Genomic DNA, 16901 nt, shown 5'->3' with positions numbered 1-16901 from the left:
AATGTAAAGTTTAACAGAGCGCGCGCAATTTAAATTTGAAAGCAGTGCAGCCCACAGAGCCTAATCGGCAGGCGGGCGCTCTTTTTACAGTCCACGATTGGGGCTGCTCCAATCAGTCGGCCGCTTGCTTTCAGCCAGTGCAGAGGTTGTCGCGTGTTTGCCATCCGCTCTTAAGATATTAAAACGTGTGTGCGACGAAATTATTGAAAAACGCCGACGCTCGTACACCTAAACAACGACATTGATGGCTTACAATCTGGGTACCTATTAGACGCGGGCTCAGTGTGCGGGCGTGTCGCGCAACTTGAATATATATCTTTATATATGTAAGTGTATATATCAATATACATATATTGATGTGTATAAAACCCGTTCCGTTTTAGTTTTTTTGCGTGGTAATAACTAAAACTCCGGCGCCAGGTCCCATTCGTTATCAGATAATCAAAGTAATGCAACTTATTATAAAGTGACGTGATTTCAAAAGCCTTATGATAATAATGCAATAAAGGCGTTTATGAACGTGCACATAAAAACAATCCACATTATGAGTGTTGATCATTGTAAACGTACTGCAAAGCTTACAGCAATTAATAATTTGTTGATCTACTAAATTTTCAAATATTTCTGAATATCCTCGACTTTTGGTAGCAAATCAATCTTTTTGCTGATTACTTGGTAGTGGAAGTAGTAATTAATTAGTTTTAGTAACAGTTTTTATTAATGTTATTATGAGTTACTCTTCTGTAAGAATACATGCAATCTGACATTTGATCTCATATGCCATTGCTACGATCTACATTCGTAGCTCTCATTATAATTATAATAAGCATGTTTAGACATTTGACAAGCGACTAAATAGAAGGAGTGTGTATGAGCAGAGCTATTTGAGGACAACGTTTTTAGAATATTTTCCTTTGCTAGTATGTGTGTATGTGTGCCCGTGCATGGCTCTGTACCAAAAATATGCGCCATTGCCGTAGTCTCTAACATCGTCCATTTTTACGTACGCAAATAGTTTTTGTTTCTGAAAAATTGTATATTTTCTATTCAAAATATTTCTTTTGGTTGGCATGTCTTCTTAGTTAGAGAGGTGACGTTTGAAATATATACACATACATATATATTTATATGTATATAGTAGAGTATGGCATAGTATATATATCATAAGTAATTTCAGTAGTCAGGCCCTACGCTACGCATGGCCTTTAATCATCATCAAACGTCAAGAGAAGAGCCGCACATGCAGTTACCTAATCTTCATTTGGCGTGTTTCGTTATTCAGGACAACAAATATATATATATGTACACGACTTTATATATAGATAGTAACTACTGTCAAAAGACAATGGAAATCTATTTATTTTTGAATTTCGGAAGCAGTTCGTTCAGCTCGTATGGTTTCTTTCGAGGAATTCTGAATGCGCGCGATATATTTGAATATCTTGGTTTTGAATTCGAGTCTGTTTTATATGCCATGAGCAGGTTATGCGATCCATTTGACATTTTTATTGGGTAATCCTTTGTTTATTATATAAGTTCGTGAATATCTATTCGAGATACTCGTAAAACAGACATCATCTTGTCACTGTATGATCAAACAACACTAAAATACCAAGAAGATCACACAAAAAAAAAGAAAGAAAAAAAAAACAAGAAAATAACAAAAATTAGCACACATAAACATGCTCGTACATAGTACATACTGTAGAGCCGAAAAATGAAACAAATTTTAAATAATTTGCGGCCATTTCTTTGTGTGAGCTAGTATGTATGTGTGCCTGTGCTCGTAAGTATGTGTATGTGTGTTTTGGGGCAAACCTAGTAATACATCAGACTTATTTTAGCACAAAGCCCCGAAAAAAAATATAAAATACATTAGTAAATAAATTCACAGCCGTCGCACACTTGAAGAACAGATAGCAACAGCTGCTCTCCCCGGGCCGAGCGAATGGGTGGGTGGCAGGGGTGGTTCCAAAGGAGTGCGTACTTTAGAATGGGGCGCCATCATATTAACTAACGATAGAGCGATAAGCAACACCGCATTTTATGTGTCAGGAACGATATAATTTTAATTGAGAATTCCATTTTTTCGAAACTATAAAGAACACGCATATGAGAAAAGTATGCTCCCTTGTCAATTTGTAAATATGTCAGTGTAAGGGATAGAAAAGTAAAATAATAATAATAATTATAGAAAAGATATAATAAATCATAGACATTTTGGATTTGCATAAACTAAAGAAAGTAGTTGGATTGTGTATTAGTATTATTATAAAAAAAAATATATATTGTTATAGTTGAATAAAGAGTTTAAAATTGAAAAGCTTTGGTTTATTTGTACTCCTACAAATACATGCAAATAAATTAGATACTACTATTAAATAATTATAAAAGTTGCAAAAATCTGTTGAATACTTCTGTTACAGTTCATTTATTTCGAGCCATGTTCCACTTACTTCGCGTGTAGCACCTTGTGCACACTAATTCGATTCCATTGATATACCCAATATTCAATGATATTCATATTTCCCAAACGTCTCTTTGTACAATGTACAATACATATGTACATATATACTGTTCACGTGGAAGTGGGTGCGCGCAAGCATAAAATTTCTATTTACACTATTTGGCAGGCAGGCGGGCAGAAAGACTGAAAGACTGAAAGGCTGGCAGCCCAGTCTTCCATCAACCAAAATAAAAAATAGCAACAACAAAAAAACCATCAGCTATCAGCTAGCCGTCAGATGTCGAATGTGCATTTAAAATCCATTACGCTATATTTAGTGGCTTTTCTAGCCATTGTTCCATTCCATTTTCATTTATTGCACGATAAACAAGTGCACAACTTTTGTCTTGCCTTCAAGACAGGTAGTTTGTCTGAATGTGTGTCCGTGTATGTGTGTGTGTGCATGTGTGTACATAGTATGTGGGACCCGGTCATATTCGTGGTTGTCGCGTGAATGTGTGTGTGTGTGTGGCTCTGTGTGAATGCTTTGGGGTACATTTTGACAGTGCGTCGCTAACAATAACAACAAATTTACAAATCAGCAATGTCTTCTGATTCCGCTCACACTCTTGCATGTGTGTATGCATGTGTGCAACATATAAGAAAAGTTTCTTTGATTCGGTTCATAATGTGAAGCAAATGCCTTGATCGGAAGTTTCGTTTGGAGAGTCTAGTTCTAGGCTGTGATTATTTAGCATCGACTGCATCGCAATAATGTACTCAGAATTCGCGTTCTTCAACTTTTTTCCTTACTGCGGAAAACGACAGCTTTTAATTAAATTGAATTTGAAATAAGTGTAAATATTTGTATTTTTTAGCCATACTAATAATATTTATCCCATTGTGCAAGGCACGAAATCGCAGCGACTTGTGAACAGATAAACCAAACAAAAGTAAACGCAAAGTAAATTCAGCTTCCAAATTTCAAATAAACGCGTCGAAAGTGGCAGACGAAGCTGAATTGATCTTCAGTGTATATATGGATAGATATATGTATGTACATATAGATAGATAAACAATAATATATATAGCGAGATACACATAGGAAACACAGGTTAATAACAACTACACATATGCACCTGTAAGCAGCAGAACGTAAACAATAAATGAAAATAAACTCAATTTTGATAACACAGCAAGAGAAGCGAAGCAGTGAGGAGAAGGTGATTTCTATTGAAATTATGTAATTTATTGTGCAAATCAAAAGACTATAAGCAATAGCAATTAAAGCAAAGCTTGTGCGTGATATAGAAAAAGCAAATATAACAGAATAATATTTAAATAAAAATAAAAGAAAAACCGCAGTATGCAGAATACATCTTCCTCGTGTGCCTGGTACTTGCCTTGGAGCTTGGCCGCTCAGCAGCATCACCACAAGCTGCTGGCCATGCAGACGCCCTTTGCGGACAAGGTGCCGCCAGGTGCACTGTACGCTGCACAACCGCAATTGCATCCGCCGCAGCAGCAGCAGCAGCAACAGCAACAGCAGCAACACCAGCAGCAGCAGCAGCAGCATCTGCTACAGCAACAGCCGCAGCAGCATTCACCGAATACTGCAGCAGCTCCACCCACAAACTATCAGCAGCCCGCGCTGCATCCAAGCGCCGGCACCCATTTTCCCTTGGCGCCTGGATACAATTTCAATCAGCCGCTGCTTAATGCTGCTGGCCAGACGGGCAGCTACGCAGGACAGCCTCATCCGACGCACAGCCACTCGCAGACGCATCTGCTGCAGACCTCCATGTTCCCGCCACTTTCGCTGAGCGCCTACTATTCGGCCGCGGCAGCAGCGGCGGCTGCTGCAGGAGCTAATCATGCAAACGCTGTCGCCGCCTTTGGTGGCGTTCCATTGTCGGCACAGCAGGCCCTGTTGGCTGCTGCCTCCGTAGCCGGCTCAACGGGCATGCCACAGTCGCCGCCGGTCCAAGTGCCGGTCCAAATGCCCGTACAGGTGCCCGTATCCGTGTCGGTGCCGCGCCCAGCACCGCCACCCGCGTGTGCTCTAGTGCAGCCATTGAATTGCATGCCTCAGGATCTGCAGCATCTCTCTTCCATTAATCTAAGCCTGGGCAACGTCATGGCCCTGAGAAATCATGGAGCTGCCGCCACCGCCGGACTCACATCCATCAAAGCGATACCAAACCCAACGTCTCTAACAATTAACAGAAAGGTGAGTCAAAGTAAAAAGTGCGAGTCCTTCAGTCGGCTGTGATCGACAGCGCAATACTCTGCAGATTTCCAATATAAGTTTGATTTATGTCTCTAATTTATATTTTCGGAAATATATAAATCTGCTCTAAAGTTCATCTATCCTGAAATAACTATGTGTGAGAAATTAGGCAACAAATTACAGAAAGTTGCATAGCTTTATTGATAAAAAAAAATAAAATAAAAAATAATCAAAAAAAAAAAAAAAAGGAACAGATAAAGAGATGGGTCTACATGGAAAACAAGATTTGTATTTAACATTTTCCATTCCCTTTATTACCTTCAGATCTTTCGAATTTTAGAGCGAATTTTTGTATTTTACTTTGCTGAGACTCGCAAGATAGTCTCTATACTTTTCCGTCCTACCCAGAAGTACTTATGCTCTTGAAATGAACAGAGTATTGTAGTAAATTTCCCTATTCATATAAGCTTAATGATTGCCAAAGTTAAGGTTGACTTGTGTACAGCGTGTTCGAATGCTACTTTAAAACTTAACTGAGCATTTTGATCAAACTGGTCTCCTAAACGGCGTGTCATGATTTCTGATTGCCAATGAGAGAGATGGAGAGGCAGGCCGGCAAGCAGGCAGACGGACGGACGGACGGACGGAAAGCCACCTGCAATCAAGCACTTACGCGAAGGTCATCGAGAGACAATTGATGTCAGTGCCTGAGAGCCGGCTGAGCAGCTGCTGTTTACGTTGAAATGAGCCGTGCTCTTGAACCATAAGTAAGCCAGTACATATGCGTGTGTGTATGTATGTGGGTTCATATACATACATGTACATATGTATCTATCTATACATAGATAAGCATGTACAATGCATGCATTACATAAATATGTAGATTTATTGTGAGCTCATCTTTAGCCACCTTTCATAAATGATTTATCGTTAGTTTGTGTAGCTATCTAAGCATTGTTCAATAGATGAGTACACAGCTTTTTTCAGTTGAACATGGATATGTACACATGCACATACATATATGTATTTATTTATATAGATTTACCTATTCAATTTCTATCTTCACTTAATTTATTCAGAAACGCCACTACAGATGCTTGTCTGTGCACGTTGTTGCAGTAAAAAATAATTATTTAATTAAACTTGAAGGTGTTATTTTTGCAAAGATTTTTCTTATTAATTTCCGACTATACTGAATGTGTAAAATTGCTAGAGTATTTTCCTTTTTTTTTTTAGAAGAGTTTCATTCTGCTGCTATGAACCAATTAAATATTTATTATTACTAGTATGCAATTATAATCATAACAAAAAAGAAAAAGAAAAAAACTTAAAAGTTGAATATATTATTGTTAAAGTGGATTTTAGCATACCCTCCAGTTTTTTAATATATACAATACATGTGTATATAAATGAATACATCTTTTTCACTATATATATAAGTAGAAAAAGTACCATCTGTGTTTTCTCTTATGTTTATAATCTATTGTTGAAATATTAATCTTAAGGAACTGGATTTTCTCGTCGAAGATCTTTAATAATCAACCACTTTTCTTTTCTTGGAGTGCCTTAATAATAAAAATAATAATTTTAGTAATTATTTTTATATTATATTATAATAATATCTACAATACATTTTCTTATTTCCATTATTCTCTTAAATGTGATATACCTATATATGTACCCATGTTTTCTACATCTTCGACGTGAAAGAGCTTTGCTCAAAGATCTTTTGTATATTTACAGATGTATTAAATTACTTTACTTTAATTGTTCACTTACACTTTTCTATGTTGCCTTACCTTGAGTATGTATGGTTTCATTTGAAATATGGGCATTTTTTGGAAAACTATTTAGTGTTTTCAAATATTCTGTTTACAAACTAGAGCACGAGAATAAGCAATATCCTATTTACAACTTAATTATATTACATAAAACCTGCTTTGTTTAGGCCACCTTGATTTATTTGCTGCTGCTTAGTAAACTATTTAAATAGACGGGGCACATGGAAAAAGAAATGAATCGAAATTAATTTAAAAAAAAAGAAAAGTATATTCAAATTTCAACAGCCAACGTCGGAAAGAAAAACAATTGTCTAGCGGATGTACAGACGAAAACAAGCAATACGGGTCGATACGTGTGTATTATCCAACGGATCGAGTGTTGAGCATATACATACATACATATATCTATATACAGAGATCTTAAGTGATCTCAAATTGACTTTGGTTCATTATTATGACAAAACTGCATCATGAAAGCCCCTCAGACAACCAGACAGACACTCAACAATCCGACGAGCTATAATGTTTGGACATTCACTTTAGCAGCCATGTAACGACAGCGCGATTGTAATCAGAAATTGCTTATTACGATCTCTATAGTGTATATTCGTATACGTATTTGTGTGTGTGTGGCGCTTCTACTTGTTCGTTGCTCGCTGTTTTCTATAATTGCTAAATACCTGAATTTACTCGACTCGACGACGGTGTGTGGGGCAACAAATTAGTAAGATGATATCATAAAAAACAAAAGTAATTATGCGTTTTCTGTTTAATAAATAAATAAATACTATACTAATACTATTTTTAAAAACCGACAATCCGCAATCTTCTTGTGCGATTGCTTTGCCCGGCTATTGCCATAATAATAAAGACCTTTCAGATTTTCCGCATCGGTACGCATGCTGCCGCCGCTGCTGCTGCTGCCGCCGCTGCTGCTGCTGCTGCTGTTGGTGTTTTTCATGTTCCACAACGATTTCCACAGTCTTTTGAAATGCATAGGTTTCTACGAGTTGGTCAAGGTTTCCCAAATAGCCCATAAAGTAGACAGCCCGCCTTCCTCTCTCCGCTCTCATCTCCTCTCTTCAGCCGCTTGTGTTTGTCTTCTTTACAAAACAAAATATATATACATATATTCATAATACGCATGTTCAGCTTAGCCGAGAGATATATTTGCTTACGACTGGCCCTTGAAAACAAGTTGAGCCGCAGAGCGCTCTAAGCAGCCGAACAGCAAGCTGTCTTTCATACTCTCCTTGCAACCGAGTACTACGGTTTCATTGCCAACTCTGTTAGCCATTGAAACTGAAGAGAAAAGAAAATGTTGTTAATGTCATAGGTTGGGATAGAGTTTCAGTTACAAACTGTGAGGCCTTCAAATATTTCTACATATCTCTATTAGATTTCCTGCATTTGGAACTGAGAGGACAGTTACTAAGTTTAGTGAATAATATAAAAAATCAAGTAAGATGCTTGGAAGAGCCCCACTTCAAATTACTTCCTATATACAAATCTATATCTATTCTAGTGAAAATTCAGATTGTTGTTGTGATTAAAAATTCAATTTCACATATTTTAAAATATTTTTGTCTATATATCTGGCAACGATCTTTATCTACATTAATTTTTTTATTTTTAGTTTTTTATTCCGTTTTATTATTATTCTGCGTGTCAAAATTAGGACAACAAGTAAAATTTATCGCTGAGATTATCTATTCAATGAAATGTGCAGAATCACATTTGTTTCGTTTTAACCAGTTCTACTGATAAACTAACATCATCAAACCCTCTTTGAGGGTTACACTTATACATTTCTATTACACTCTCCATAATAAATTCAATTTTTTTTTTATATTCAAAAGATATTTATTTTGTTTTCTATTTTGAAGCATTTTCAATGTGCTGGCGTAATAAAAATTCGATTTTTGATCATTTATATCACTTTGATTATCTCTGCTTATAACAACCGATATGAAATGATGGATGTAGTTTTTGCAATTTATGAGTAATTTTTGTATGCATGCAGATAAACATTAAATGTTTTGTAAACATTGCTTCCTATTTTTCCGCACGCTAAGGAAAACAAATAAAACACAATTTGTAACTATCGATTGAAACAAATATTAAAGATTTTAAGTTGTTTTTGGCTCTGTTGGTAGCAAACTGACCTCATTAAAAATGATAAAACAAGGCATCATGCTTTTCCTGCATTGAATGTAACGAGCAGACGAGGGAGTGGAATTTCGATCAAGCGATTCGATATAGCCGTGTGCATATATAGACTTGTAAGTCTATAGAATGGGCACATAAACTCTGTTTTATTATCAATAATTTTTTAATTAAAGTAATTATTTGTATTTATAAATATTTTTAATGGATTTCCGATTTAGATTTAGAAAAAACAGTACTTTACGAAAATGTAAAAAGATATGTGCGAATCGAAGAAAACTAAATCTAATTTTCCGAGTTAGAGCATCAACCTCTACAAAAATAACAATAATCCCATCAGAAATACTGTTACTTGTTATTAATCCAAAATTAGAATTCTGACAAATATTATTTTCGTTTTCATGTGCTGAACATTTAAAGAATACCGAAAAATAAACCGAACATGTTCAGTAATACATCGAATTTGAGGGGCAAAAGCATTTGCATGTAAGAAAATGTCACGGATATAGAATAGAATACATACACATATACAAGAACGTCTAGTCAAGTTATCTATCGGTCTAGCAGCTGTCGACTATTATTTGTAAAGCCCTTCCGTTGTCATGAAAACAATTATGTTCTGAAATTAACTATAAAATCAAATACGCACGACAGATTTAGATAATGATTAAAGTACAATTCTGAACTATGATACGGCACAAATAAGTACAATTATTAGGATTTTCCATTGTATTAAATTAAACACAATTCTCAGACTGAGCTATCAAAGTAACTGCAATGCTGCCTGATCGTTTTAGCCAGATTTTTTCGCAGTGCAGAACTAGAATTTACAGTACAAACGCAACTTTGCTTTTATAGCAACTGGACGTTGTCAATCAGATATGGTTTGCTAAGCAGCTGGAGATCCAATGCACTCGAGTAGAAGTCTGTGTGGACATAATAAGCGCTCTAATTAATAGCAGGATTCCACATAATCCGGTTCTAGGAGACGTTCGCTGGCAGCAGCTGACGTTTAGCTGAAGATGTTTAGCCATCTATTTCCACATTAGCATGGACCACGCAATGCTCTTGAAAAATTGATAATTAAAATCAGCACGTGGTCACGTGTGTCCATATATTTTGTTTTCTTTTTCCATTTCACATTATGGTTTTTTTCTTCGCTTCCAGCTGCCGCACACGCATTTTGCTTTAGCCACACGCCCGTTTTTAACGCCTTGCGCAATCAAGTGTAGAAAGATTGTGTCGCCTGCGAATATGTACACACACACATGTATGTGTATACTATACTACATAGTGTTATATGTATATACGTACATACATATATGTATGCGTGTTGCTCTATCTTCGCTTCACAGTGGGTGTATTCATAAATATTAGCTGTGACTTCTGGCCGCGTCGCGTCGCGTCGCGCCGCGTCGTCCGTTCGCTTGGAACAATATAGGAATCGTCTAGCGAAGCCAGGAGCATCCAATGTACAAGCAGACAATCATACTCACATATATGTACATATGTATATATACAAACATACAAATGCGAATATGTATGTGCGTAAGCACATGTGAATGGTCGCTTGCCAAGATCTCTGGCAACAGGTCTCTGCCGTTGAATGATTCAATTAATTTATAAAGTCTTTCTATATGAACATCATCTCATGGATGAGTAGAGCGCTACGATATACACAGCCCCACCAGATATAAATGTGTGTGAGTGTGTGTATGTGTGTGTGAGTGGGCAGAGTTCAAACATTTCATTCATATTCTGCTCATTATATTGTATACGAACATAAATGATTATTGATTATTAAGAAACATAATAATAGCGTGTTTTATTAATTAGAATAGTTTCGAATTGTATACCTAACCAGAGCGTTTGCTTTGGTCTCAGTTTAATATAATATGAAATCACGTCTAAATTTATACGAAGCTGCCAAAAATCCAAGAGATTTTCGAGTGAGTCTTTTGTCTATGGGGCTGCTGGGATGGATATTGTGCATTTGTTACACGCTCGGCACATGTGGAGACGGCATCTTCAACTCGCGTGAAGATGCTGCTTAGGGGAAATTGACCGACAGGCCGTCGGTGTCAGAGTCGGAGTCATAGTCTGGTCTCCCTACAGCTACCGCAGTCCGATGCCCTCCCGCATAGTTTTATTTTGATTTTTCATACTGGGTCACCTGGTAGAGAAAGGGTATATTTGGACCGCTAGTCTATCGGTGTGGATAAGAAATTTATATTATTTTCTTTAATATATTATTGGGTAGTACTTTTGAATAAATTCATTTAATTGAATTTGCCACAATAGAAAGTACAGTTCGAATCTTAATAAATTGGTATCTAAATTAAAAATTACAGCAAAGATCTACATTTATGTATTCTACTTACTTTCCGTTACTTAGAGTTACTGTCTACTACTGTCTGACTGTCAACTATCGACTAGCGAAACAAAATTAGGTATATCTGAGTAAACTGCATCTTTTTGATCGAGTATTATGCAGTCGCTCAAGCTCGACTGTAATCGTCGTGCTTGACTCTTCTCGTTTTGGGCATGCTGCTAGTTTGTATCATTTGTTGGGCGCGCTGCCAATGAAAGCACAGACAAAAGACAAAGGACAGGCAGCCAGCCAGCCAGCTAGCCAGCCAGCCAACCAGACAGTCACTCATCGGAGTCCACGAAAGAGACACAAGAACTAACTGAAATGCAAGTATCTATTCCAAATTGCATATGGTATACATGCACTCTCTGTCCATATGCATATTCATATGCATGTGCATTGTGGAATAGAATATCTTTATGCCCGTATATTTCATAGTAAATAATTCGCGTCGTAACAAAGTGGAATTAGTGCTCGGCAGACCACTTGAGCATTCACATTTCAGTCATATGCTTCGGTCAAATTATGGTCAGATAAAACACGCACAAAATGCCAGACACCAAAATGTAAATTTAGATACAAATACGATTCGTGATGTCTTGTGATGGAAAGACGCGTTGCTGAGTCGAAATACCTACGTCAAATGAATCTTCAAATGAAATCTGGGCAAACACTTGATCTTGCCTGCATTAGAAGTCATATTCTGTCTAGGCTAAAAGCATACGCAAGTTTGGGGTATGCCTGCGTTCACCTAATCCCAGTGAGCTCATTCCAACTATTTATAGTTAATTTACAAATTGACTACTACAAGCTAATCAACGAAATTTTGTTGCCTTCTACTTTTAGCTGACAAACGTTAGCGAGCTGGAAAAGCAAAAGGTAAAAATACCTGAGAAGCGAAAAACCGAGGACACGGAACAAATTAAAGATTTGAAAAAGGTAAGCAAGCGCGAAAGTTGTTGGGGAACTACAGCTCATGCTCAACTATATAATTAAAGGCAAAGTTGGAGACAAAGGCCTTGAAGGCCAAACGCCCTGGATTCACTGATGAAAGATACCAGGAAACCTCCTACTATATCGAAAATGGTGGGTAAACAGAAAACGAGTGCAAAAGCCAAATCTAGATTTGTGTCTGGTCATAGGTCTACGCAAGGTGTATCCATATTACTTCACCTTCACGACCTTTACGAAGGGCCGCTGGGTGGGCGAGAAGATATTGGATATATTCTCCAAGGAGTTTCGCGCCCATCCAGCTGAGGAATATGAGCGCTGCATACAGACCGGGACCTTGACCGTTAACTTCGAGAAGGTGCCCATTGACTACCGGCTGAAACACAATGATCTATTGGCCAACATTGTGCACAGGTAAGCCCCATGAACATCATTGAACATCTGTGAAGTGGCATATGAAATGCCGGATAATCAAATAACTTCATTGTCATCAATCTTGTGAAGTTTTCTTTACTTAATTGACTTGCTTCTAAAAACAACAACAACTACTACAACAGAGCATATTTGATGTTGATCATCGTATAAATTACTTACTCTATCGACTGCAGCATTCTCAATTTGTATTACTTATATATGTATATATGTATATATACGTATTTAGCCAACCATTGCCCAACTATGCAGTGCACATAAAATGGTGGCAGCAAATGCAGCACAGACACAAAAGTTGATCGAGCCGAATCTGTTTGCCGATTTCCTAACGTTTGTGGAAAACTATGTTTATTTTCAGAAAAAGTAAAAGAATGTCTGATAAAAAAATAATAATATGATTGAATAATATACCCTGTAGTATTATTGTGTAAGAAGTCGCATTAATGCCAGTAAAAAAATGTATTTAACATATGTACTTTGTACAACAAATTTGATGAAACTGAGTAATTAAGAAAAATAGTCAATCTAAATCTTCTACGCTACTTCTTCATATTGAATATACTTCATAACGTAGCAAACCTAAACAGACTAGAGTACAAAAAAATTACTCCTAACAGGCACCAGGACCCACGTACCTGGACTGAAGTGATTACATCCTATAGACCTTCTCTCTTGGGCTATGACTCACCAAAAATTAACCACCTATCCACCACTAACCTCATTTAGCCTACACCTTAATGTCATAAAAGACAATTGCTGTGCAAAAAAACAAAAAAAAAAAACCAAATAAAATTATACGACAAATATTTATTTCATATAATTAAAATTAAAAAAAAAAAAAAAAAACAGATCTTACTTGTATAAATATAGAAATTATAGACTTGAAATCCGAGAAATCTTAAGCAAATTCCTTCTCCTGTTCCTTAACTATTTGTAAAACCAGAAGAATATTGATATTTCCCGTTATAGATTCAATTCAGTAGTTTAAAAATCATTAAAAAAGGAAAGTGCAGTTTTTCATACCTTAGATTTACTTATGTATGTATCTAAACTCACTTTTTAAAAAACCAACAGAAATTATAACCATTCAATATTCAGAAAAGTATATTCTAATTTATTAGTTTTTTAAATTCAGACAATATTAAAAGACATCATGAAACATGCTGTTAAAACCCTTAACAAAGTATTGTCAAATTCTTCGTAATGAATCGCCACATTCAACAATAAATAATATATAGAAACTTGTAATTCATTTGGTTTTCATTTACATCTATGGCTACAGAATATAAACTAGTTGAGTTACCCCATATGGCAGATGTAGCCTTGTTTGATTCTCATTTAAACGACTTATTTAAGAGGACGTGAATGGTAGTTGCATTGAAAGCACTGAATGGTTACATACATCTAACTAAATGTGCGCACTCATGAATATATCTTTGCAGACACGAAGTACCCGTCACTTGCCAACCAATCACAATAGTGCATATGGATGAGGACATTGTGGTTGTTAATAAGCCAGCCTCTATACCAGTAAGTGGCTTAAACGACTGCCATATTACAATTGATTATGCATTTCTATGAATCTATGAATCTGTATAACAATTAATTAAGCTAGATCCGTCATCAAATTTGCAACCAACTAAGCATTTAAAGAAAATAACTAGCAGACGTTATACTAACTCACGAATATTCTGAATAGGTGCATCCATGTGGGCGGTACAGGCATAATACTGTAGTCTTTATACTCGCCAAGGAATTCAATCTGAAGAATCTACGCACAATTCATCGGCTGGATCGACTTACGTCCGGCCTGCTCTTGTTCGGCCGCAGTCCGAAGAAGGCACGCCAAATGGAGCAGCAGATACGCAACAGGCAAGTGGAGAAGGAATACATCTGTCGAGTGGAGGGCATTTTTCCAGAGTGAGTACACATCTATGCCCAGATCATGGTAGTTGGGAATTTAAGGAATTTAAATATCATTTCTCAGCGGTGTCGTGGAATGCAAGGAGCCCATCGAGGTTGTCAGCTACAAGATAGGCGTTTGTAAGGTCTCGCAGAAGGGCAAAGATTGTACCACAACCTTCCAGAAGCTATCGCAGAATGGAAAAACCAGTGTGGTGCTCTGCAAGCCACTCACAGGACGAATGCACCAAATCCGTGTTCACCTGCAATATTTAGGTACTCAGAAAGATATATGTGGTTATCCTTATAGAAATAAATTCTTCTACTCTGAAAGGCTTTCCCATACTTAACGATCCCTTGTACAACCATGAGGTGTTCGGGCCCCTCAAAGGCCGCGCTGGAGACATTGGTGGCAAGACGGACGACGAACTCATACGGGATCTCATTAATATACACAATGCGGAAAATTGGCTGGGCATCGACTGTGACTCGGACATATCATTGTTTAAGAATACTAAGGATGAGACGGATCTGGAAAGCCTGAGCAGCGACCAAACGTTTGGTAAGATCACAGCAAATAATTAGCTGCGTTTAATATTTCAATATGAGTATTCAATTCCTCAGCGGTGCATCACAGCGATGATGACGTGGGCGCCAATTCAAGGGAGACAACGCCACCATGCTCGGAGAATCAGCAAAGCGCAGAGGCCCTCAAGCAGCTGCACTCTACGAATAGCAGTCCAGTGCTCCCGGCTAAAGCTGATGCGGTCACCGAGCCTCCAGTCCCGAATGAAGCCCCCACGGATCTGCCCGTGGCTTCTGATAAAGTTGTCATAGACAAGCATTGCTATGAGTGCAAGGTGCATTATCGAGACCCCAAGCCCAAGGATCTGGTTATGTATTTGCATGCCTGGAAGTACAAGGTATGTGTGGTGGATAGAGCTTAATAATCAGATCTCGAAGCTACAGAAAACGATTTTCGATTTAGGGTCCCGGCTGGGAGTATGAAACTGAGCTGCCAAGCTGGGCGCTGACCGATTGGGATGACTGCGAGTTCAACTCTGAAAAAGCTGCAAACTAAGCGGATTCTTTAAGCCGTACTCGTAGTTCTATTTATAATATGCCTTAGTTCTCAAGTATCACCAAACAACACAATGAATGAAGAACCAAAACAAAAACAGTGCAATAAACAATGACCAATCTTTGATGAACCAAACTGACCAAATATACACATATACATACATGCGTACATATGTATATAAACTGTTCGCAGATATACATACTTAATATCAACTTTAAGATCAAAATGTGCCTTTTAAATTGGTATACAGACAAACCTATATACACACATATAGACATATACATAGATGCAATGGCACGTAATCCATTAAATGCTTTAGATGTTATCCTTATAGTCAATTTTATTGGTATTAGAAAATTAGATAAATACTATATGTCAACCAATATTAAAACAAATCAACAGCAACAAATTCAAACTAATTAAACTTTGTATACACATAAGAGCTGAAAAGACATGCAATACTATTTCAAGTTTTCTTAACACTCACACTTAGCTATATTGAGACATAAGTATATGCATTACTGAGGAGGATCCCAAAAGAAGAGTGGAGATTCGTTAACAGCAGGTTCCAGTCACCTACTTAAGATCCTAAGAATCCTTAAAGTTAAGAACAAAAACAAAAGCAAAACAATTATAACAAATACGAATCAAGCTCGTGCCGCACTTCAGTATAGATTTGCCTATTGAAGACGACAGTGAATAAGCAAAGCATGAAATAAATATATAAAGAAATTGAAATAGATAATTTTATATAAAGTACATTATACTTATAAGTGCAATACTTATACATACGATTATTATTATCAATAAATTTTACAAATGTTTCTTAGAAAAATGCTTAAATATTGCGTTTCTTTTTAACAATTAAAATTCATTTGATCTCATATATATGTACATATACATAAATATTTCAATAAATAATCATATTTAACTGGATTTTCCTCTAAAAACTTTAAAAGGAAATGTGATAGGTGGATATATACTTCATTTTTGAATCAATTCGGTGTGGTCCCATTATATGTTTCTCCAAAAAATCAGGTAAATATTATTTTTATATTATTAATTAGAAATTATTATTTGATATATTTTTCAATTATTTTTATTCAGCAACATAAATTGCTTAAAAAAAACTCTTTAAACTAAATAGATTGTCTATAAAGGGTTTAACTCTCTTTCGAAAGTTTTTTCATAAAATGCAAAGGGTTAACTCGTTTGAGAACTTAATCAACTCGAGAAATAATGCACATGCGAAATATAACTTTCTACGCCCGCATTTGACGTGGGGCCAAGTCCAGAGTTGCGCATTTTCATTTTGCATTTTGCATTTTAGAAAACTCTGCGAGCAGTGAAAACTTTATCGGTATAAGAACTTGCAATGGGGCCTCGTCCATGGCTGCTGCAGTAACAAAATTAAAGTTAATTAACGTGGCAGTAAAATTAAAAATGCATGTTCCTAAATAAAATGCAATAAATTCGAAATTCAGCTGGTCTGCAGCAAAACTCCCATCCTAATTGCAAATAAGCCAAAAGGGTCCAAATAG

General features: G+C 36.6%; 1 protein-coding gene and 1 long non-coding RNA gene across 3 annotated transcripts; one reads left to right on the top strand and one right to left on the bottom strand.

The window, feature by feature from the left end:
• Window positions 1–88: 88 nt before the first annotated feature.
• On the top strand, window positions 89–16203 carry RluA-1 (RluA pseudouridine synthase 1). 2 transcript variants are annotated; one of them, XM_089257313.1, is made up of 12 exons: window positions 89–260; window positions 384–446; window positions 3643–4676; window positions 11841–11933; window positions 11993–12080; window positions 12137–12359; window positions 13820–13907; window positions 14077–14297; window positions 14365–14555; window positions 14614–14841; window positions 14904–15202; window positions 15268–16203. In XM_089257313.1, exons 3-12 carry the CDS (start codon window positions 3813–3815, stop codon window positions 15358–15360), a joined length of 2388 nt encoding a protein of 795 aa, XP_089113439.1. In that variant the 5' UTR covers window positions 89–260; window positions 384–446; window positions 3643–3812; the 3' UTR covers window positions 15361–16203. The 2 variants fall into 2 exon arrangements, with proteins under 2 accessions (XP_089113439.1, XP_030240012.1); XM_030384152.2 differs by lacking the exon at window positions 384–446.
• On the bottom strand, window positions 7212–7976 carry LOC149091949 (uncharacterized). Its single transcript, XR_016196585.1, has 2 exons — window positions 7636–7976; window positions 7212–7560 (listed from the first exon to the last, which is right to left on the bottom strand). It is a non-coding gene; the product is annotated as an uncharacterized LOC149091949 (long non-coding RNA).
• Window positions 16204–16901: the final 698 nt, after the last annotated feature.

Source organism: Drosophila navojoa, chromosome 3 (assembly GCF_054131105.1).
Source record: "Drosophila navojoa isolate 15081-1374.11 chromosome 3, UAZ_NAV_1.0, whole genome shotgun sequence".
NCBI lineage: Eukaryota > Metazoa > Arthropoda > Insecta > Diptera > Drosophilidae > Drosophila > Drosophila navojoa.
This window is presented reverse-complemented; position numbering and strand designations above follow the sequence as displayed.

Coding starts and splice junctions, on each gene's coding strand:
- RluA-1 (XM_030384152.2), top strand. CDS start 3,813: ATGCAGAATACATCTTCCTCGTGTGCCTGGTACTTGCCTTGGAGCTTG. Junction 14,298..14,364: donor GTGGAGGGCATTTTTCCAGA/GTGAGTACACAT, acceptor ATCATTTCTCAG/CGGTGTCGTGGAATGCAAGG. Junction 15,203..15,267: donor TGCATGCCTGGAAGTACAAG/GTATGTGTGGTG, acceptor TTTTCGATTTAG/GGTCCCGGCTGGGAGTATGA.